This window comes from Falco biarmicus, chromosome Z (assembly GCF_023638135.1).
Source record: "Falco biarmicus isolate bFalBia1 chromosome Z, bFalBia1.pri, whole genome shotgun sequence".
Lineage (NCBI taxonomy): Eukaryota > Metazoa > Chordata > Aves > Falconiformes > Falconidae > Falco > Falco biarmicus.
In genome coordinates, this window is record NC_079311.1 from 66,250,384 (window position 1) to 66,275,093 (window position 24,710).

A 24,710-nucleotide genomic window follows, 5' to 3' on the forward strand; every position below is an offset into this window, starting at 1 on the left:
TTCATACCATCAATACAACTTCACATTACTACCAGTGAGAACACTGAAAACACACTGGTCATGTTGACTCTGACTAGTTTTGAGGGCAAAAACCAGTCCTAAGGTTATTACCAATAGAACTTTTTCATCTAAGAGCCAGCATCCATGCTACAAAAAGGCATTAAAAAAGCCTAAATCATGGCCTAAAAATCTTCTACTTTTTTTTTTTTTAATCTGCAGTAACTGTTGGAGTATTACGTTAGGTTACATTCCTTTTCTCAAGAAACAATTGATTAATGAGCAGGTAAAAAGCTGTTTCTTGATCTGGCTGGAAAAGTACCTTCTTACAGCACAGCACATACTCACAAATGATATTAAAAAAATTATGTCAGTTACCACTTTAGAGCTATCAGGCTTACAGTGTGTGAGCCAATAAGACTAATCTTGATCTGGATCCAGCTTTACATAATTAACTTCTTCCTGCCTGCAAAATCCCCCTGCAGAATCAGCTGGATATAATCTAAGGCTTCACATTATTAAACAATTGTTACATTCACCCCAGAGACGGCTGAATTCAATCATGTGTAAAGGGGACTTCTTACACACAGAAATGAGACTGAACTTTCTGTCTTCAACCCAGACTTCCCTCCCTCCTCACCCCCCAGGCTGTGGACAAAGAATTACTGCTTATAGAAGGAAAAAAACCCCTATGTGAACACCGAGAATAGTTTCCTCTCATCCCTCAGTTACAAGGGTCAGCAACTTGTCAAGGATTATATGTCAGATTGTATTTCTCTTTTCTAAGTCAGTGGTTGAATTTGCTGGAAGGAACTCAGCAGGAGCCAGGAACTGCTGCTTCCCAAGAGGCAAGATCCCATCGCTGTACAGTCAAAAGCTCATCTGTATGTGAGGTACTAGTTTCTGGCCACCACCAAGTCCTAACTCAGCTTGTTAATCACATCTTCCTTTCTTCTCTGTCTGTATCTGCTCCTAGGACTCCTGTCTGTGGCAAGGGTTACCATAGACACCAACTCATCTTAGCAAATTTGCCTTGGACGACACTAAATAAAGCCAGATGCAAAAGTCAGGAGAAGGAAATGTAGTGAAGCAAGCAAAGAAAAATTTAAATTAAAAAAAGCTCTAAAGGAAGACAAAGCAGGAAATGGAAAGCCTGACACCTAAAACACTGCAGAAGAGTGGAGACACGGCAACTCAGGTCATTCCTGAGGACACCAAACGAACATTCTAAGAAACCTTGAGCTACAAATAGCCCGCAAAGCAACTTCAGACTGTAACTTACACAACATTTGAGGAGCTTTCCCAGGGGTGGGAGTGGTATAGAAAGGTACTACAAGCCAGCTTTTCACAAAATGAGATATGGAACACATCTTTACACTAAACATGTAATCGCTCCAAAGTAGACAGGTGCTTATTGTGAATGTATTGCTGTACTTCCAGGTATTAATGGTCATCTGAGTCTCCATAAAGTATGCATATTCTCAGTGATACACAATTAAACTTGTAATAAGGTACACATAAATGTAACATAAAAAAAACCTAAAAAGACACATTGAATACATTCCAGTAACCCCTATATATAGTATACATTGGGACAGTACAGGGACTTAATAGCCCAATCTTCAGTGATAAGCTAATGATTACCATAGAATTGTAAAATAATTTAGAAAGAAAGCTCTGAAGGCACCGTGGTCCAACCCTCCTCTCAAACCTTGCAGTATCCACCATCAGCTCATGTGGGAGAACAGTGCACTCAACACGTCCAAAGATGAGACTACCCAACTTCACACTGAAGTTTCTCAAACATTTAATTTAAAAGAACCTGGACATACTTATGCTATTAAATGTTAACATGCATGTAATATACAGTATGAAGCTGCCAAAAGGAACCTTCCAGGAGAATGTCTATGTAATCTGAGAAATTTTCATCAAATCCCATGTATTAAATGTAATTTTTAATTGTTCATTTTGATTCAAGCTTGTCAGGCAATTAATGAGTGACTTAAGAATGTACAAGCATTTCTCAAATACATTAATTCATGTTGCTAAGGACTGTATATACAATTTCAGCATAGTGAAAATGTTAACACCTCTTGTTCAACAAACTGTTATTGGTGAACAAATTATTCTTTTAGTCAATATTGACTACCACAGACAGTCATATAATAAAGTTCAAGTTATACTTTATGAACAATAGCTTTGGAGCAAATACTAGCAAGCAGTTTCATAAAGGATCTGTTCAGAAAAGGCACTGGAACCAAGAACAGGGACAGCCTAGGTGTTTCAGGATATATTGACATGACTTGAACCTGATTCTGAGTACATACATATCTCCAAGAAGATTCTCACACCACTTAATTAACTATAGATAAAATATATTATAAATTATAATACTTAAACAATAAATATATTTAAATATATGAACTTTATAAGCTGAATGACAAGTGGTCCCAATTCTAGAAAAAAGGAAAGGCAAAAGAAGGGGCAGGAAAGTGACAAAGAAAGAAGCAGACAATAATGTAAAGAATAAGGGAGCATTTGTCTGTGATCACAATAACAGTTTGGTTTGTATGTTCCATCTCTTACCACTAATGTTTGTCTGCTTTTTTCTTTAATCTCTTAGGATCCCTGAATCTAGGAGAAGGTCTGCATTTTTCCACACATTTATACACCACAAAGACAACAAGCTCCTAGTCCAGTCTGCGAAATTTGAGTGCTGCAACAAAACCATAAAGAAATTATAAAAACTACAAAATTATGTTCTTGGAAGTTAAAGCTCAATTACAGATATTCATACCAGAATTTCAAGTAACATTGACAATTTCTAAATTGGGGCTTTGGCTCTCAAAAGAATGTTTCACAGCTCAGTGTAGGAGATGCCTTCTGGCTATGATTCATCTCTAGCTTATCTCCTAAAGCAAGCTTTTACTGCTTTGTGCATGACAGAAGAGTTTCAGTACCAAGAAACGGGAGTTAACTTTGCTATTCATTATGTATGACCTCCACCTTTTTTGTTTGCTAAATTCTCACCACAAAGCACTTAATACTGCAGGTGGTGAGACAAAAGGAAAAGGAACTCTGTGTAATGTCAGATTTTTGGCAGAATTTAGTTTGCTGTATAGCTGAGTGGTAGCATAAACATGACACACAAATACTCTTATCCAATTAACCTTCTCCCTAAGATAATGCTTAGAAGAAATTATTTTGATGGACTGATTCTGGACAAGTTGTAAATATAACAGCTATATTTAAGGTAATGCTAAAGGAAGCAAAGAAGAAAAGTTGGCAATGGAAGTGGAGAAGAAGAGCACAAGGAGATAAAAGGAAGATATATTAATAAATGGTAAAGAATAATGATAGAGGAAGGAGAAGAGAATATAGATCAGTGAGACCAGAAATGTAAAATGCAAAGTAGATCCTCAAAGGCATTGAAGCATATGGGGCAAAGATCTTTACCTGTACATTTGTACCATATGTAAAGCTGCAGTATGAATTGGCTAATACAAATCATCACTGTTTCTTTTATTTTCTAGTGAATGCCTAAGGGTCATAGGTACCTAAATACATTGTTCAATCTAGATATAAATTATTTAAGACATGTAGCAGATGGAAGCTATACCACAGCCTAGTACTGATGAGATGTCCTTCTCCATGAGTCCCACCGCCTTTACTTGTAGCAACAGGCTCCAGAATTTTGTGTTTTCTAACAGCTGAAGCAGAAAACTTGAAGCACAAAGCTGTCAAGACCCCTTTTCAAAGATGTGTGTCACTTTAAGGCAATTAACTATGTATCATTGTTGATAGCTCTGTTCCTGGAAATCAAGTGGTATCTCACTGTATTGATTTCTGTCTAACAGTAGGTATAACACGGAAAAATACAAGAAGGATTTGTCAGTAGTTTGCCTGTAGCAGATTTCCTCTCTGAAAGCTCCATGTACAACATTTCTTCAATAAGCCTCTACCATCCTATACTGAGAAGTCACAAGCTGTAGTATCAAAAAGCCAGTTTCCCACCATAAAAACGGCTTAAATTTATACACAGCATGATACAACAGGTCTTCAGAAGCTGAGTGTCACCCCGATGAGTGAACTCACCAGAACCAAATTCATGGTTGTTACAAGTCAAGCTGAACTATTTTATACTGCATACAAGCCCTTGTATTACAACCACCCTGCTGAGAACTTTCCATTATTAGACATGACCAGCAGTTATGAAACACTGCAAGCATAACGTTGTCATTTGTTATTACAGCTTCCCTTTGCACAGAGGAATGTGCTAGCTGGTACCTCACTGTTTTAATTCCTGGCAATGTTTTTAACGTGTTGCTCTGTAGTCCTGCTTTCCCTATACAGGTTAAGAAGTACACCTTGCACTTAGAGGAAAAATAAAGAGGTTGTCAACAGCTCTTCGTGTTTAGTCATTGCCACTACCTAAGACCAGCTTTCACACAAGGCAAGTTTTAGCCTTAGTATGGAGAGCTCCACTGTGTGATGGAGCAGCCAACCACCGTGTAGAGCCCAGAGTCAGGCACCCCCTGCGCCATCCCTTCTACACTCTGCAGTTGAGGACCAAGAACATAGGCCCCACTTGAAATTCTATGCCTTGTAAGTGAATTATCATACAACCTGAAGAGGCGTATCATTATTTTCTTCTGCACTAACTTGAACATTGTTACAGCCTGTTCAAAACACAAGGAAGGACTGAATAACCATGGCCAGTCAGAATTTGCCTGGCAAGGACTATTCCTTGGCTCATGGAAAGGACAGAAAGTGCCACTTACAGGTGTTTTTTTAAGAAGTCAACATCAGAAAGGAATCCACACTTACATCTACGTAACACAGGCTAGCTGTGAATACACATCCTATAAAAAAGGAGACTGAACCATGGCCTTGAGTTTTCAGAATGCTTTTTTCTGTTGCTAGTATCACTTCTGTCAGCCCACACTGAGGCTCAGCTTAGCTGTCCTTCACACATGACCATATTTTGTTCAAATATTTTGTCCAAAGATTACCTTGGCAATGAAGGAGTGATGTACATTTTCTGGCATATTTGTTATTGGCCATACTGCTCATGAAAGTCTTTGTGGCTAAGCAGGAAAAACAATCCTACTCATTCTGAGGACATCTTGCTCACCTTTTTATTTGTCTTCTGCTACTCCTAGTCTGGTCTTACTGCCTGCTGCTTTCAGCATTTGTCCAACACATCTCCACTTTGGGCTATGTATGCAGAATCACTCAAAAATCTTTTTAGCTGTAGCAGCTGTTTGTGGCATAAGTGACTGCAGCATGTCACAACAACTTCAGCACATCTTAGCTACCAGTCCGCATCAGCACTTCCTTGCAGTGAACAGCAATTTCACTGTATTACTCATTCTCACAAGTATTTTCTATGTTTGATTAATTTCACCCTTTTCAAAATTTTTATTTTATCTGCACTGATGTTTTGTATTTGCTTTCTTTGATTTAGAAGCATTTTCATTTTCCTGGTCGCACTTTTGGACTTGTTCCTCCAGTGAAGGTCAGACCCCATTTTTTCTTATTGTCCTGCCCTGTATCATTTGGGAATAAACCACCATCTAGCAACACATTCCATCAGTTGAAGTTTCCAGCCTAGGTCTAAAATTATATTAGCTGTAAAATTTCCACCCCAGAAAAACAAGCATATTGCTAGGTTCCACACCACTTTGTCAGATGTGCTGTTATTTTTCAGTGGGCTATAACTAATCTTCTTTCTATTCCACATGCCCTGCTGCAGCTTCATGGTGTTGCCATTCCTCTTCCTGAGAATCACAACAAAAGAATTGGGTCAAGTCCTCTTCAACAACCCAAAGCTTCCCTGTCAAGCCTATCACATGTGGAGGAGTCAACTATGCCCATTTCTAACTTCTTCCAACGATCACAAGATTTTCCTGAATTGTTGAAGCCCGGCTACAGCTCTACAGAACCTACTGAATTTTGCAAGACCTTGTCCTCAGTCTCAGATTTTAGCAACCTTTTGGGTATAGTGACACTAAAGCATGAGGATAGCCTTTTTGCTATATGCATCATTCATTGCTTGCTGCAACAAGTGCCATCAAGTATCAAGTGGACTTGCTTTTGCCTACATTGTACATACTTGGTTGGTTGCAATAGTGGCTATCAAATGGCATTTGTAATGCTATTAACTTGTTTTCACCTGCTTGCACCAGAAAATGTCTACTGATGTAAGAACAGTAAGATTTTTGGCAACTAAATTGTTACTATCTTAATGATATTTTGTGCTGATACAGAAAAATTAAGTACAATTGCAAAGTTTTGTTCTTCTATGCAGCTTCAGCTACGTGGAAACAGTTTTACAGTGAGTATATAAATAGCATGTGAAATACAAGAGCTCTTGCTTATTTGCAGAGTTACAATATGTTTCATATGTAAGCAAGGCCTGAGATGGGGGATTGGTTTTGATGCGGGGGGGGAGGGGAGATGTGGGGGTGTGTCTGTGTGTTGTTCTACAAGTTCTGGCAATAAACCAGGAATCGCTTCAGGCTATCAGATTTCGGAATGAGAATGTCACAAGAGGCTTTCTGTTGGCTGGGGGAAGCGGGGAGAGCTGACAGTCTACTCTTGGAATGTCTGCTTAACAGGACACAGAAGGTACACTAAAACAAGAGGAAAAAAATCCACTATTTGTGCAGTCCCCCTAGTTAGAGCCTGCTTCCACTTAACCTTTTGTTGCCAAACACCAATTTTTTGGAAGGTACTGAAGGAGGGATATCTGTGCAGACTGAAAATCTACCAATTAATACATGATTCTCAAACTGTAATACTAATCAACACAGGCACAAACACATCAACCATAATCTGAAGATAAAACAAAAGTGACAATTTGTAATGCTGAAGTACTTTTTCTCATAATGAAAAAACTGTGAAACTCACTCCCTAGATGTCAGCTTTCTTGATACATTAAGAAGGGTTTGAACACCAAAAACCCTGTAAGAGAAGATGGAAAGGGCTGGGTCTATTAAGCGCAGAGACCACCGGTGGAAGAAACAACACTACAAACATCTAAGGTTGCTTAGAAAGAGCATCAGCTGTGAGTAGGGACATAAAGTAATACATTTAATCTGAAGGTTAAATACCTATCAGAAACTTTTTAAGTATCGTCGATTTTGTCATGAGGAAATCTAAAAACTAAATGACCTCTGAAGTGTCTATCCAGTTCTACTCATACATAAAATATACAACATTCTCAGAATTAGTAACAGTATTTTTGTGGGGGGATACCAAGCTATCTTAGAAAGTAAACCGAACAATCAGACTGGTACTGAAAAGGTGAGAAAAATTTTATTTTCCATTACCTTTTTCCAAAGTTCCTGATCTTTTCTCACTAGCAGCTCATGCCAGCTACTGTTTGAAAAAGGGATATTGGACTAGATGCCCTATTTGTCCAGCCAATCTGCCTATTCCTCTAAATATGTAACTAAAAATAAAATAGAGCTCATATCCCACTTGAGCCCAAAGATAATCTAAAAGTAAATGGGTGAAAGCCTAAAGCGTATGGCAGGAAGCAACCGGACATGCATCAGTGATGTCTGGTAGTTTCCTGACTAGAAGCCGCCTGTTTTGACACTCTTAGCAGCCCAAGTTTGTGGCTGTGGCACTGAAACTTGTTCCTTCTCACTCACTGACCGGAAAAAAATCATCTGGAATGAAGAGGCCATCTTGGAACACCTGTAGCCGATTTACAAAAGTAATTTTTCAGGGTTACTGAATGAAGAAACGTACAAGGACAACATCCAGGCCACACAGATGATTCCCTGGATCCAGATCACAGGAACAATCTAAATTACAGACCATTTTCTAGCAACCCAGCCTTCCACAAACACCTTTTCTAGGGACTGTGCTCTCGGTAACAGCTGTTTGCTAACACCACTGCTGTTGGTAAGACGATTCCCCAACCAGCCGTGCTCCCAGGGGAGCCTCGCGAAAGGCTGGGCAAGCTGCTGGCTCCTCAGGCCTCCCCGAGCGGACAGCCGCGCCGCGCCGGCAGCAGAGGCCCGGACGCCTAAGGGCCGGGAGAAGCTTCCAGAGGCCCCGCTGGCGGCGGCCCGGGCAGGGGCTGGCTGGCCTGTTAGGGGTCCCACGGCTGCCGCCCACTACAGAGGGGAGGGCCGCAAGGGCGACGGAAGTGACTGCCCTCCCGCCCCCCCCGGAAAGCAGGGCTCTCTCCAGCCCCTCGTCTGTTCTCACACACCCTGAAACACACCTTAAGGGAAAAACCCTGCGTGGAGCGTTTCTCCGAGGGGAGGGCGCCCCACGCACCGCCGCGGGGGCCGCCGAGCAGATGGCGGCGGCAGGGCGGGGGGAGGGGGGCACCCGCCTCCCCTCACAGGCCGCCACCGCCCTTCCCGCCCCCTGCGCGCGCCTCGCGCCCCGGATCCTGGCACCGGCCGGCGCGTTACGGGAAGCTCCGCCCCCCGCCCCCTTGAGGTGGCGTCACGGCCGCCGCGCGCCAGTGGCGGTGCGAGTCGAGGAGGGAAGGGAGCGGGGGGCGGGGGGACCGGGGAGGGGGAAGAGCGTGACCGTGAGCGGGGCCGCGCGTGCGGGACGGCGGCGCGATGGCGCGGCGCTGCGGAGCCGTTATCTAGGGGACGGCGGCGGGGTGCAGGCGCCGTGAGGTGGCGGCAGCGCCAGGTAAGGGCCGGGCGGCTCGTGCCGTGGGCAGTTTCCCCCTCCGCTTCGTCCCCCTCGGCTTCCTCGCCGCCCCCGTGTGCCCCTCTCCCTGGGGAGCGTCCGCCGGCGGCGGCTGTGCCGCCCCGCGCTTCCCGTCCGGGCTGTAGCCGGGCTCGGCAGGCCGGGCCGTGCGCCGCGGGCGGGGACGCCGGGGCGGGCTGGTGGGCGCTCGGCCAGCGCCGGCCGGGAGACGGGGGAGGGCGGCAGCGCTGCGCCACTCGCTTCCCGAGCCGATTCCTCGCCCTCCCCACGGTGGCGGGGGCGTCCGGCCGCGGCCGTGAGCAGCGCTCCCCGAGCGGGGCTCGGCCTGGCGAGCTGCGAGGCGGGGCGGGTGCGGCCGCCCGCTCCCCGCAGCGGCGTCTCGCCTGCCCTCGGCGGGCGCTGGCGGAGCTGGCCGGCAGTGGCGCTTAAAATGCAATATGGCCTCGGCCGCTGCCGGGCCGCCCGGGGCCTCCGCGGCGTGGGGGCCGGGGGGGCCGTCGAGCCTCTTTTCTGGCCGGCGCGCGTAATGCCAGCTGCGGGGTGCCCGGCCGCAGCCCGGCCGCTGGCTTGGTGCGGTTTTTACTAAGCTGCTGGCGTGGCGCGGAGGGCAAGGCTGAAGATTATCCAGGCTTTTCTCTAACGTGGTGGTGGTTGATGCCGACATGGAGGTGCTGCGACCCTCGCTGGACTCGTGCCTTTCGGGTTTTTTCAGCTGCCTGATAAGCTTGGCCATAGTACCCGCAGGCGTTTTCTTGTTGAAAAGCTGGCGGTTTGTTGCCTTCACCACAAGTGGTCTGTGCTCGTCGTCTGTAGACGAGAAGGTAGAAAACTGCTAGCCTTGAAAGAAAGGCAGGCTTTGTTTTACACCTGGCCCGGGTGCCGGTGGGGGCTGGGGGGAGGGGTGCGGTAGCAGGCTGGATGGCCTGCGGGCTTCGGTGTGCTCCTGGGCGCCGCTCATCCTTGCCCTGGGCCTCGGATGCTCTGCCGAAAGAAATACGGTGTCGTTATTTTCATCTTGCAGATGATGAGCCGAGGCACAAAGGAAAGCGGCCTGCCAAGTGTGCTGGCAGCGGGGAGGAGGATAAATCCCAGTCTCGGTTTTCAGCCTTGTTTTAGGCTTAGGTGTTTGCCAGCTGGTGGCTGCTCATTACTTCTGAGGCATTTCTGAAGGAGAAGCCCGATAATTGAATTATGTGGGGTTATCGTCTTGTCATTAGTGATCTGTCCTGTTACTGAGAAGGGGGGGGGGGGGCGGGAAAGGGGGGCCGCAACCTGAAGAGGTCAGATACTTTGGGAGTTACGGGCTTTTTTCTTTCACCTTCTTTTCCTTTATAGAACTTTTATAAATTTTGTACTTCTTAACTGCTACTACTTCAAAGGGTATATAAAAGGTATGTGTTGGAAGTACATAACTTCTGAACTCAACAAACTCTTTAATCTGTATGTTGGTGTATTGCAATAAGAAAGTAGGAGCAGATAATGAAATTTCGGTATTACTTTCTAGAATTTGAATATTAAAAATAAATATTTGGGTCTTGGTCACATTTCTAGACATGTAAACTTTTAAAGTAAAGCTTATACATATACATATGGGTGGTCAGGGAAGATACACACAGATCTATAACTATGTATGCAAAAGGGAGATAGGCTGTCTCCGATGCTGCTTCTCTGAAGGATTAGCACTAGCGCAGTATGAAAATAAATAAACCTCTTGGCCGATTTTTTTTAGAATAATTAGTTTAGACAACTCTTACTAATGTAGGAGAGAACCAGCACGGGTGATTGTTAGTCTTGAAGGTTTGACTTCAAGGTGAGAGCATTTATACAAAATAAGACATTTGTAATAAGCTACTTGCTAGCTGCACACACAAAAAAATTCTTCTGAATTATTTCAGAGAAAATTTTCTACAGTTTAAGAAGGTATTGAAAAGAACAATCTGTGCCCCTTTGTTTGGGAGTTTCATTATGAGTCTGTACTAAAACCCCAGAGGTAGGAAGAAACCTCCTTCTAGAGGCAGACAGATGACTAATACGGAGAAATTACTTGCCTTTTTGGTGAAAGGGTTAGAAATATCATTTGGGTATAGGTATTTTAAATATGAAAATCGGTTTCAGAATGTTCTGTGCATAGAATGTTACATAAGGTTTTCAAGTGATTATCTTAGAGGTGTTTGGGGTTTTTTCAGTCTCATAAATATTTCAAAGAAGAAAGTAAGCTTGGAGGAAGGAAGGAAGCTTGCGGATGAAGTACTCCTAATTATAAAGCAGTCACGGCTTGAGTAATCAAAATTCCTTGAGGATAGCTACAGCTTTTACATGGGCTTTAAGTACTACCTGGCTTGTTATAAAACCTCAGGTGGTAGCTGCTGTGTGCACTATCACTTGCTCCATCTGCCTAATATATGTGGATTCTTAGTGAGAGATTACCACCTGAAGCTGTAAGCTTAGGTCTTAATTTTTTTTAAAGGATCTCTGGAAATCCATTTACCAGTAACCTTTGGGCTTTCATGATTGATGGGATGATGAGTCCTAACAGACTTAACACCTTCCTGTGGTGGTTGTGGTGTTATCTGTACTTCCTGACTTGGAAGCTGGCTTTGCTGGCAAGAATGTTATTTTGGCTATAGTCTTTTAAACTGGAATTGTCATTTGTAGGTCACTTGGACAGTGTCACCTCTCTGAAGTGGGGAAGTGATAAGTCATCTTATGGCATATATCTGTATTCATTTGGGAGTAATTTTCATGATTTTTGAAATAAGATCAGTTTGTAAGATTTTTCTGTTGCTCAGAATAAGGAGTGATACCTGTTTTGCATGAATGCCTGACATTTCTTCAAAAACTGTTATTCACAGGTTAGTTGGAAAACTCCTTGGTGGTGTTTGTGCATATAAAGCTTGACTTCAGGGTGGTTGTTGGCTTTTCACAGGACACGGCCTGAAGCATCAGGTTAAGGTTCAGACATAAAGGTTTAGTGCTTTCCTTTCAAAATGATAGCAGGATGTGAAAAATAATGGAAGTCCCATATGATTTAGGGATTAAATGGGGTGATCTTGTGGCATATGAGTTTCATGTCTGTCGTTACTGAAGTAATCACAGCATTTTAAAAGGGTTTTTTTCCTCTTTAAAATAACTTCTGTGAGTTAAGGGCTGTCACCAGCCACAGCTCTAAACTGACCATGTTGGTTTTACTGTTTAGTATTTTGATGGACTTTGGTACTTTGCCACTTTTGCAAACTTAACTGTGAAAATAACCTGACAAAGTTCTAACACGAGTTTCTTTCTCTATCTACCATTCCTTTTCACTTAGTGGTCTACAACAACTACATAATATAGATAAAGTATTGATTTGGTTTTTTTTTAAAAAAGAAGCTGAACTGACTAGCTGCTTCAATGTTAGTTCAGCATAAGGTTAAACCTTCACCTTAGATTCCCAGTACACTACACCAGTTTGTAAAACAGAAGACTTTGGGCTGTGCTGCATAGTTGCTGAAACTATTGAGTTCTCCGTTGTCCAGACTTGCAGAGAAACTGTTCACCATTAACTACTTTGTGTTTAACAGCATTTCTTTTGAATGATGGCACTATGTTTTAAAGTTTTGATACAGCTTATCTGCAGAGTTTCTGCACCATCTACACTTGAGCATTTTTTTATGCTTGATTAGAAAACACTAGTTTCCACAGGAGTATCTTCATTACTAATCTAAGTACAGCTCCTTGTTTTGCTAGTTATAAACCCCACCATATTTTTTTTATTTTTTCCAGATTTCATCTAGGCAAGACAGATGGAATTGCATAGTGTAACTCTAGTTCTTTCCCCTAGAACTAAATTTCAATTTAGAATCAATCTTTTAAAAGCCAGAGACACTGATGTTTTTAAAATAGCATGCATTAGAAGGGATTGCAATAGCCCTTTTGTGGATTTGGAGGTGTGTAGTTTCAATCTTCTTTGAATTCAATCAAACTGTATTGATTGGAGGGGTGTTGTAAATATATCACAGGAGCCTAAAAGCAGATAGGTGCTGAACTCTAGTGTGGTTTTGACACTGTAGTTAACAACTGCTTGTTTGCTGTACTTTGGGTGGGTGGGCTTTCCACTTAAGTTTCCATGCAGGTGGTAGAGCATAAGTCTCAGTTCTCCTGCCTTTCAGGAGCTGAGTGTGGTGGAATAAGTACTATAAACTGTGGAGGATTTCTTTGCTCCCTCGAAACAGATACTAAACTTCTCAAAGTGCACAGTAGTAGGCATTGGGACTGCAGCTTCCCATCTGTAAATGAATCTTGCTCAGGACAACTAAAATGTTGTCTTCTAGGTCTGGAAGGCAGTTGAAGGTAGAAATGGCATTTATTTTAAAAGATGAAGTTATTTGACTTTGATTTCTTACAAGAATACGCTATACTTTAGAGCAAAACATGTGATAATTCTATACTATTGTTTACTTTTGAGTTGGTTATTTCTTTTGTACTGTTAGCTTTTGTGTTTCTTCAGGTGCTTCACAGTATTTTTTTTTATTAACCCATGCCATACTTAATGATTTAATATGATTTTAACACCAGCAGTTCTTGAATAGTTTTGTGGAAACATTGTTAAGCCTGAGGTAAACTATTACCAAGCAGAAAACCAGTGACTTTGTAGTGAAGTATTGCATAGTTGACACTGCCATTATTCAAATATAGCACTAATCCTGACACCAAATGGGAGAGAAAAGCTATATTGAACATTCTTTAAAAAAAAAACAACAAACAAACCAACAACAAACACTTCTTGCGTTTTTGCATCTGCTTCACTCTCTCCATGTGGAAGCCAGTTCTGCTGTTGTTTTGCAGCTTTTGGCAGTTAACAGGGAGGTGGAGCTGCTGCTTCTTTCCTACCTAGCCTGTAGTTGCCGGCAGAGTTCTTACGAGTTTCAGATCTGCGACTCAAAATTGTTAAATACCTTTCAATTAGTCTTGCTCAAAATAACAAATCATAAGGTCAACCCTTAAGAACACAACAAGCTTTAGATAGCAAGCAGTATTTCTGATAAATATTAAATCAAGAAACTAAAATAGATTCCTGTGTGCTGGTTTTAGTCACTTTCTGAAGACCTAAATCAAAAGAGAATACTTTTGACTTTGGTTGTGTTCACCATGTGAATTTATTAAAATTTGTGAAACCAATTGGGATTTTAAAATGCAGAAAGACTTGGGTGGGTAGAAACCTTATTTTTCAGATACTGGAAAACTTTACATCCATAAAAAGCAAAAATTAATTGGTTCAGTTCTCTTACTGTACACTTGTAATAAGTGCAGTACATACTTAGCTATTTAAAACTGTATAATAGCTTTCATATCTAGCCCAATGAGAGTACTTTTAGTAGCTTTTTTAGTCTCAACTCTGTACAGTTGCAATCTGATTATAAATGTATTGTTATATAGTTAAAAAAAACAGCTTTAGTGACAAATATAAGTGCTTGTTAACACAAGTGCCAAGTCTTCTAATCGGCAATATTTTTAGTATTTTTTAGTAAATTTTAGTAAAATTTATATGTAGGAAATCTTGGTGGGCTCTGAGAAATAAACTCAAAGTATAGATGCAAGTAAAGATACTGCTGAGTGATTCTGATACCTGTTATTTTGGTCCTAACTGAAACACAGCTATGTTGGTGAGCCCTACAAAGACTGCTGTAAAGGCTTGAGATTAGCTTTTGTTTAATTGTTGGCTTCTAATTATTGTGAGTATAGATTTTTCTTTACATTATACTGTTTACTTTGATTTGTTAAATGTGCTGATGCCTAAGGAATGAGGTTCTGTATCTTGGTATTGGTAACACTAGTACTTAAATGCCTTGTCTAGTTTTATTGATCTATATGAAATGCCTTGAGTCTTTCTGTTACTATAAACTACATGCAATTAAAGCAAAGGAGTATTTCTTGTTATAAATTGAAGTTCCTTGTCGTTCTGATAATAGAAATATAGATTTTAAATGTTCCTTTCTAGGGAATACTGTGGAATTCCTTTAGACTTAGCAAGTTGCCTTTTACAGTTGCTTTTTATATAAAGTTGCCTTTTTCAGGTCAGTAAAAACATTTCAGAAGCAAGGCTGCTATAGGCAGTCTCATCTCAAATCTTAGTAAACCTAGAAATGCCATGGTTAGTTTCTAGCTGTAAGAACAGTATGGTCTGCTTCTAGAGATCAGGTTGTGGACTTTATCCCCTATTTGACTAGGCAAATTACCTATTCCTGTAAAGATGCATATATGTAACTAAGAATAGTATAGCTCCTATGCTTAGTAGAGAACGTTCACTTGCTTTTTGTAACCGCAAGTGGAGAATCCAGGAGAGACTTTGTGGCTTCAAAACTGGAGTGGAAGGTAGTCTGTGAATGCTTCAGTTTCTTGAAACTGTTTTGTAGAATTATCAAAACAGAACAAGTGAACTTTGCTGCAATACAGAATAAAAGAACATCACATGATGATAAACATCCCAAATTTTGAGGAATTACAAACTCCCTTGTAAGGTCTTAAGAATTAATTAATGTTTTTTCTATAGTAGTCAACATCTCTTGATGTGGAAGTCTTGTGCTTTGTATTTCTTAAACATGTTTTGAGTCACTCTTGTGAATGAGACACCTGGTTTTGTGCAGAGTTGTTCTGAACCTTGTATTCAGCATATTTATGTTCTGCTTGAAAGCTAGATAAGTGTGGTAACCATAATCAAATTCATAAGGTTCTGTTCGATAACCTGAACCTCCGTGTTATGCTCTTTATTCTAATTGAGCTTCCTACAGAAGTACTAGTAGTTTGTTTCCATATACAACACAAAAACCTTAAGCTGATGCCTGTCTTAAATTTGTAACTACGAAGGCTTTAAAGTGCATCAGTTGTCTTAAGCAGACATTGGATTTTGTTACAACACTGAGTAAAATGGAAGCAGCGTGCCCATTCTTGCTCTAGCGTGGGAAGATATGAACTCCTTCAGGAAACTAAACGTGGGTACCTGAGAAATTGTCACTGATCAAATACAAACTGAATTTGAGAGTGATCTAAAATGAAAAGTAATAGCTTAAATTTTTTTTAAATTTTCTGTTACAGGAATTCTGTGCAGAATGTTTTCTGAGTGGAAGTGGGTAGCCCATGGCTTATATCTGCTTTTGAATTTTTGTTCTCTTGAAGGTAAGACTTCTGTGTCTCAAACGCAAGAAATTTCTAGAGCTTCTTTTGCTGGATGGTTGAAGCGCACACTTGCTTTTTGTCTAGATACTTGTGGGGTAGGGGCTGAAAGCAAGGTATATTGGTATAGAGAGACATAGCCTATGTTCTTGATACTATGGTAAAATAATGCATATTAAACTCGTACTCACTTCTGCTTCTATCCCTTGCTCATCTCTGTACAGAGAATAGTGAAGAGTGACTTTGGTCAGTGAGAGATGGCTTTGATTCCACTGACATCACTGGAGCTGGTGACTGTAGCAAACTCGAGTTTAATTTCACATATGCCAAATGGTATCTAAATAAAATCATATCTTGGTCAGACTAAACACTGTTAAAGCAATAAATTAGCAGTGAATTAGTGCAGTAGGTTCTGTGATCAAGTTAAAGCTGTGGTCCGCTGCTATTGTGTAGCAAATCATTCTCCTCAAGATGTTTAGTATGGCTGTTGATTCAAAGCAGTATTTCAGTCATCTATTTAATCTTTAAAATTGAGACTTTTTATGCACCTATATCGCAACAGTCACAATTTTATTATTGTATTGAAGTTCCTTTGTAAAGACAGTATTATCAAATGTGCAGAGTTCACTATAATTCCCAAATATGCTTGTAGTACACATACTGAAGCTTTTGAAATGGACAGTTCAAGTATTTAACTGTTTACGTGCCATTTTTCTAGAAGTAGTGCACACAATCCCTATTTTTTGTTCTCCACTTTCTCAAGAGAAAATACCTTTTAAACTGCAAGGGTAACCTCAAGTATATTACCTTCCTTCTTCAAAACATACTAAATGTTCAATCCTTGATTGTCTTCACTCTCTCTAAAGCCCCCTGTCTATTAACAGAACTTTTCTTGTTTGATAAATTGCTTTTGTAAAGTCTAGAGAACACTACACTGGTTTTGTCCCTTAAATCTGCTTGGTGTCCACTGATTTTCATTTTTTATAACTGCATTTCAGTTATAATACATTTATGCATTTCAGTTTTATAACTGTCAAGTAACCACTTCATTTCTTGCTCGGACACATATACTCTAGTGTTGTATCAGTAATATTGATTATGCAGTGCTCTGTAGTTTTTAATAAAGATGCAATTCTTTTTAGTTTCAGGTGGACTTGTACAGTCATGTGGTCACATCATCCCAGAGTCTCCCGTATTGGCACTTGGCTCCAACTTCACAGCATTGTGCATTCTGAATGAAAGTTGTCTTGACTTTGGCAATATCTATGCTAATCAAATTATATGGAAAATTAAAAATAGAGTGGTACCTAAAGAACAGTATCGTGAAATAAACAGAACAGTTTCCAGTGTCACATTTAATGACACTTCTTCACTAGCTACTCCTCTGACATGCAACATTTTAGCAGATGGACAGATTGAGCAAAACATTTATGGAATTACAGTTACAGTAGGCTGTAAGTACCATTTCTCTTGCCTTTTATTGTGGTCTTAAGAAAACTGCTTTTGAGAAACAGGGAAGAGAATGCAAGCAATAGGAAGTGCCTATATCTTGAGACATTTATTTCCATTCCCTCAGTTCCTGGATAATTGTATAAAACAATTCTAAAATTACATGCCATCAAAACTTGTAAATATGCACAGAATAGGGTTTTCTAAAAAATATAAAATACTGTGGAGTATTTTAGTGTTGAAATAAGAATAAAACAGAACAAAAGAAAAATGTTGAAGCAGAAAGATTTAAATTACAGAATTTAACTGAAATAGATCCTAGGAAAATTAACTTTTCCTTATTTGCTTCAGTTTCAGTGTTTAAGGAAGTACAGTGAGGTCGTGTGTCCTGCTTTCATAGTCACACTATGACATGCATATTTTCTTTATTAATGGACTGAGAAATACTTGGTCCATCTGTATCACTGAAACTGACCTTAACTGCCTTAAGGATGGAATTATTTGGATTAGTCTACCTCTATACATAAGAAAATACGCTTATTATAAATTTTCTTTGTTCAGGCGTGATAGCACTTGCATAGTTATAAGCAAGGGCTCTTTGAGACAAGACTGAGGTATTGGGAAGGTAATATTAATATACTACTTAAATAGTTGGTGGACCTTTAAGTGTCCTTAGTATCCGGGTATGAATGGCTGATGAATTATGTTGCCTCCTAGTGCTGGCAAAAGGTATTGCCTTGAGTTCACAATTTAATGTGGTGCTAGTATGAGTTACACAATGCTTTCACAGAAAAAGTGTTTTGCATTTCAACCTCTGAGGAGTGTCTTAACAGAAGATGTGACAGGAAAAATAAATGGAAACGTGAGGACAGATGCAATATGCTGAGGTGATAAACTGAATGAAAGTACAGGTAGCATTCTACAGTTATAATTCATATGTGCATCTTGAGATACATTTGTATTTAAAGACAATGTATTTTCATACTGTCAGTTAAAGAAATTCTGTAAACTGAGAATAACAGGTTTGAGAAGAACAGAACCATTCAGGAGAAAGACTAAAAGGTTCATAAGGTAGTTCTGTTGAATATAGCATTCTGCTTGAAAGGAAATAAGATTCTGCAAACACATTATATTCTTGTAAACAGTGGTATTCTAAAAGCTAGAAACTAACTTGTATGCTATGATTTGAATTTAAGAAGGGGAGAAAAACCCAGTTCAGCTGATAGTTCACTCTGAACACTCCTACACACAACTAAACTGCATTGATGAAAATGCCTTATGTTTCTTATAACTGTTCACAGCTAAAGCATTCTTCTTCCATAGCTCAAGTCAGGGAGAACAGACCTATCACAGTTGCTTTAGAGCTGAGGTTATTGGCAAAGTTAGCGTATGCCAATCCAGCTGTAGTGCTCATTAGCAATTTTCTGTGGGCGTTAAAATAGACTTAGATGAGAGATGGTATCAGGTTTTCTGCGTCAGAATGAGAAATAATCTGTGCTGTTCCTTACTATCAAGTGCTTATTCCTTATGTAGTCTACTGTTTCTCAGAGCAGCTTGTTAAGTTTCTTGACTTCCATTCCTGGATGCCATCTAGCACTTTTTGCTCCCTGCTTTAGAAATAAAACGGACTATAAATACTTCTGATGTTCACTGAAATTGCTGTAATGGGACACTTAGTATGATTCTTACTGGACTGAAATGTGTACATAGATTACTTGTTGCTAACTTTTTCTGTGCAGTACCTCCAGAGAAGCCCAAGAATTTAAGCTGCATTGTGATTCAGGTGTCAAAACTCACATATCCTATGACTTGTACCTGGAACCCTGGAAGGCATACATTCCTGGACACTCACTATAGGTTGAAATACAGGTGGTAAGTAGCTCTCTGTAGAATACCTAAATAACTTTGAAGACTATTTGTTGGATAAACCAAACTTGCTTGAAATTTCTTGGTATTTTGTAAATATTCTTAACTTAAATCCAGTTTTCTGAAGCATCTCTGTCTGCTTTGGGGGGAAGGGGAAAAGTTAAGTTCACATTTGAAGCAATTCTAACTCAGACTTGAAAGTGTGTTGCTGCACTTGTTTTGGAGTAACAGCTATCTTGTATTTTTCTGTTCTTCAAAGAAATTATTAGTGTGTTTTGAGTACAATATACCTAGCCATTACGTTGCTCAACGCAGACTATATATTTTATGGTTTTCTGTGGTGATTGTTCTGTCTCATTCTAAATAAGTAGAAGATGCCCCTGCTCAGTCCAGGACAGTTGGACTAGATGATCTTTAAAGGGCTTTTCCAACCCAAACTGTTCTACAATTCCAAGTAGAGAAACCAACATACACTGACTGCATTTTGTAGAGGTATTATCTACTGTGTACTTCTGGAGAATTCAGAATAGTGTATGTCCACAATTAATCCTAACATGAAATATTCAGCAAAAGTATTTCTCCTGTGAAAGTGAATTAACTAAAGTACTTTATAAACCCTTCAGATGGTCTCTCGTAGTTTAACATGGAGTGGACAGAATTGTTGTTCTGCTTTGGAAACAAGAATGACTGCCTACAGCTTTCCACCTACTTGGTTCTGCTGAAGTGTTTTGGTAACAAGTGTAGTAGAAAGTGTGGATTGTTAGAAAACTTTAATGCTTTGCAAATCTCCTGATGCCCCTAGAGCTATCTGTTAGTGTAGCAAAAAATTGTTTCTGTTCATCATGTGTTGCAACTGTAACACTGTACTCCTGAAGGGTGTGCAGGTAATATTGACCACATCTTGTAATGCATGAATATGTTTCTAGTTATGAGCCATATCACTTTTGATTAAACGTATCAATACTTGATCTTAATTGTATAAGTTAAGTCAGGTTTTTGTACAGCTTTTTATCACAGTATGGTGGCTTGTGCTTTTGAAGATAGGGGAATCAAAGTAAAGAGATCTTATTCTAGTTTCTATACTAATGCAATCACGCATTTATAGCTGGCCAAGCCATTCTAATCTCTTCACATTTTCTTCCAGCCCCTCTGCTTATCAAGGTAGCAGTGGAAGGGAAACATACAAGCTTAGACTGATTGATCACTCTGATCTGCTTAAAAAGATTGCCTAGAGGAAACCAAACTTACCGCTTTGTACCATGTTTTTCCTTCTCTTTCATTTAGGCCACAAGAGAACTTTCCTGACTGTATACCAAAAGATGTAAACAATTCTTGTACAATTGCTGATGTTCAGTTCTTTGTTAACCTGGAGGTTTGGGTAGAAGCAGCAAATGCTCTTGGGAAGGCTGAATCTGATCCTCTTGTTCTTGATCCCATTGAGATTGGTAATTATATACCTCTTACTAAAACTAGTGGTATGTAACTGCTGCTTCTGTGTATATTTCTGAATTGGTATGTTAATGTTTCTTGGCTATAAAAATAGTACCAAAATATTGTTGACAAGAACTTGAACTGTGCTGGACAAAGGTGTGGAAGGTGGGAGACTTGATCCCAATTCAGATAGCAAGTTCTTGTACAACAGTCTGCTTTAGAAACTACTGAAGTAGCAATTAATGGTAGTGTTACAGCATAGTGTATCAGCTGCTAGAGGCATGATAAAATACAGCTGTAGAGTTCACTGTAACTCCTTTCCTTCCAGTAAAACCTCTGTCTCCACACAACTTATCAGTCAACTCGGGGATACTGCCTACAGTTCTGAAGCTTTCCTGGGAGAATCGTATTTCAGCAGCTGTGATGAAGCTGAAATTTAATATTCGCTATAGAATCACTGGTGACACAAACTGGATGCAGGTAATACCACTTATGTTCCTTGTCACTCTTCTGTAACCCAGCCGTTTGTCAAACTACAGAAGTTCCCTTGCTGCAGAGGATTCACTTTAGCAGAGCATTCACTTTAGAATCATACAATTGTAGAATGGTTTGGGTTGAAAGGGACTCTAAAGATGATCTTGTTCCAACCCCCCTACCATGGGCAGGGACACCTTCCACTAGACCAGGTTGCTCAAAGTCCCATCCAACATGCCCTTCAACACTTCCAGGGATGGGGCATCCACAGCTTCTCTGGGCAGCCTGTTCCAGTGTCTCGCCACCCTCACAGTAAAGAATTTCTTCCCAATACCTCATCTAAATCTATCCCATTTCAGTTTAAAGCCTTTACCCCCTGTTCTGTCACTATATGTCCTTGTAAAAAGTCCTTTTCTGGTTTTATTGTAGTCCCCCTTTAGGTACTTGTCCTAGTTGCTGGCTGGGGTTAAACCACAACAGTCCTGGAGGGCCGCTATAAGGTCTCCCTGGAGCCTTCTCTTCTCCAGGCTGAACAACCCCAGCCCTCTCAGCCTGTCTTTATAGGAGAGGTGCTTCAGCCCTTTGATCATTTTTGTGGCCTTCCTCTGGACTTGCTCCAACAGGTCCATGTTCTTATGTTGGAGGCCCCAGAGCTGAACATGGTACTCCAGGCAGGGTCTCAAGAGGGCAGAGCAGAGAGGGAGAATCACCTCCCTTGATCTGTTGGCCACATTTCTTTTGATGCAGACCAGGATTTGGCTGGCTTTCTGGGCTGCCAGTGCACATTGCCAGGCCATGTTGAACTTGTCCACCAGCACCACAAGCCCTTCTCCTCAGGGCTGCTCTTAATCCATTCTCCACCGAGCCTGTATTTGGGCTTGGGATTACCCTGACCCAGGTGCATGACCTTGCACTTACACAGGCCCACCTCTCCAGCCTGCCAAGGTCCCTGTGGATGGCATCCCTTCCTTCCAGCATGTCAACGGCACCACACAGCTTGGTGTCATCAGTGAATTGCTGAGGGTGCACTCAGTCCTGCTGGCCATGTTGCCAACAAATGTGTTGATGAGCACCGGTATCAATACTGATCTGAGGAGTGCCAGTCCTCACTGGTCTCCACTTGGATGTTGAGACATTGACTGCAACTCAATTTTGAGTGTGACCATCTGACCAATTCCTTTTCCATCGAGTGGTCCATCCGTCAAATCCATGTCTCCAGTTTACAGACAAGAATGTTGTACAGGACAGTGTCAGATGCTTTGCATAAGTCCAGGCAGATGACATCAGTTGCTCTTCCCTCACCCACCAATGCTGTAACCCCATCACAGAAGGCCACCAAATCTGTCAGGCATGATTTGTCCTTAGTGAAGCCATGCTGACTGTCAACAATCACCTCCTTATTTTCCATGTGCCTTAGCGTAGTTTTCCGGAGAATCTGCTCCATGATCTTGCCAGGCACAGGGGTGAGACTGATGACTGTAGTTCCCCAGGTTCTCCTTATTTCCCCTTTTAAAAATGGGGTTTATGTTTCCCCTTTTCCAGTCCATGGGAAACTCACCAGACTGCCACGACTTCTCAAACATGATGGACAGTGGCTTAGCCACTTCATCTGCCCATTCCCTCAGGACCTACGGATGCACCTCATCAGGTCCCATGGACTTGTGCGCCTCCAGGTTCCTTAGGTGGTCTCGAACCAGATCTTCTCCTACAATGGGTGGTTCTTCATTCTCCTAGTCTCTGCCTTTGCCTCCTGTGACTTGGGCAGTATGGCGGAAGCATTTGCTGGCAAAGACTGAGGGGGGGGGGCGGGGGCGAAGTGATTGAGTACCTCAGCCTTCTCCATGTCCTGGGTTACCAGGTCTCATGTTTCCTTCTAGAGAGGCCCCACATATTCCCTTGCCTGCCTTTTTTTACTGAGATACTTAAAGAAACTTTCCTTGTTATCCTTGACATCCCTGGCCAGATTTAATTTTATCAGGGCTTTAGCTTTCCTAACCCAGTCCCTGGCTGCTCAGACAATTTCTCCGTATTCCTCCCAAGCTACCTGTCCTTGTTTCCACTCCCTGTAGGCTTCCTTTGACTTGTCCAGGAGTTTGTTGTTCATTCATGCAGGCCTCCTGGCATTTTTGCCAAACTTTCTCTTTGTTGGCATGTGTTGCTCCTGAGCTTGGAGGAGGTGATCTTGGAATATTATCCAGCTTTGTTATGCCCCTCTTCCCTTCAGGGCTGTATCCCATGTTTCTTTGCCGAGCAGATCTCTGGAGAGGCCAAAGCCTGCCACCTGAAGTCCAGGGTAGTGAGCTTGCTGTGTGCTCTCCTTGTTGCCTTAAGGATCTCAAACCTCATAATTTCATCATCACTGCAGTCAAGGCTGCCCTCGAGCTTCATGTTCCCCACCAGCTCCTCCCTGTGGTGAGAAAAAGGTCCAGCATAGCACCTCCTATGGCTCTTCTGTCACTTCGAGAAGGAAGCTACCATCGGTGCACTTCAGGAACCTCCTTGATTGCCTGTGCCCTGCTGTGTTGTCCCTCCAATGGATATCAGAGTGGCTGAAGTCCCCCATGAGGACCAGGGCTTGTGAGCATGAGGCTACTCATATCTGTCTATAGAAGGACTCATCTGCTCTGTCTTCCTGGTCAGGTGGCCTGTAGCAGACCCTTGCACTATAATGTCACTTGTCCCCGCCCTCCCAATTTATCTGGCCTATCCATGAATGCTGTGATCAGCCGGGCTTTTGGCACAACTGACAGTACAGTTACATTGTGTTTTCTTTGTTGCCTTCTCTGCTGTCCTCCTCATCATGTTGCAGTATATTTTCTTTTTGATGTTTATTCTGTACGTGAAACATTTAGAACTTTCATAATGGTGAACTTTACTCTTCCGATACACACACAAAAATATTGATCTAAATGTCATTTAAAGCTTGGGCAAACTCTGTACAGTGCTGGGCAACTTTTTTGAATGTGCTGTACTGCCTGGGTCACAACCACCCCAATGCAACACTACAGGATTGGGAAAAGTGCCTGGAAAGTCACCTGGCAGAGAAGGAGCAGGGGGTGTTGGTTGACAGCCAGTTGAATGTGAGCCAACAGCATGGCCAAGAAGGCCAGTCGCATCTTGGCTTGTATCAGAAAGTGTGACCAGCAGGAGTAGGGCAGTGATTGTCCCCCTGTACTCACGCTGGTGAGGCCGCACCTCAAGTATTGTGTTCACCTTTGGACCACTCACTTCAAGAGGGACGTTGAGGTGCTGAAGTGTGTCCAAAGGGCAACAAAGCTGGTGAAGGGCCTAGAGAACAAGTCCTGTGAGGAGCAGTTGAGGTTACTGGAGCTGTTTAGCCTGGAGAAAAGGTGGCTCGGAGACCTCATCACTCTACAACAACCTGAAAGGACATAGCCAGGTGGGTATTGGCCTCTTTTTCCCAGGTTGGTCTCTTTTCCCAACAAGCCATGGGACAAGAGGACAATGGCCTCAAGTTGTGCCACGGGAGGTTTAGATTGGATAATAAGAACAATTTCTTCACTGAAAGGGTGGTCAAGCATTGGAACAGTCTGCTCAGGGAAGTGGTTGAGTTGCCATCCCTGGAGGTATTTAAAAGATGTGTAGACATGGCACTTAGGGACATGATTTAGTGATGGACTTGGTAGTGTTAG

The 24,710-nt window shown here is 41.6% G+C and overlaps 1 protein-coding gene across 2 annotated transcripts in view; it reads left to right on the forward strand.

The window, feature by feature from the left end:
• The first annotated feature begins 8,532 nt into the window (after nt 1–8,532).
• IL6ST (interleukin 6 cytokine family signal transducer) overlaps nt 8,533–24,710 on the forward strand; it is a 36,565-nt gene continuing 20,387 nt past the window's right edge. For both annotated transcript variants that reach the window (XM_056324679.1, XM_056324680.1), the window contains exons 1-6: nt 8,533–8,667; nt 15,760–15,840; nt 16,980–17,291; nt 19,026–19,158; nt 20,437–20,597; nt 20,912–21,063. In XM_056324679.1, coding sequence (XP_056180654.1) covers nt 15,774–15,840; nt 16,980–17,291; nt 19,026–19,158; nt 20,437–20,597; nt 20,912–21,063 — 825 coding nt within the window. In that variant the 5' untranslated portion in view covers nt 8,533–8,667; nt 15,760–15,773. The remainder of the gene's footprint in view (nt 8,668–15,759; nt 15,841–16,979; nt 17,292–19,025; nt 19,159–20,436; nt 20,598–20,911; nt 21,064–24,710) is intronic.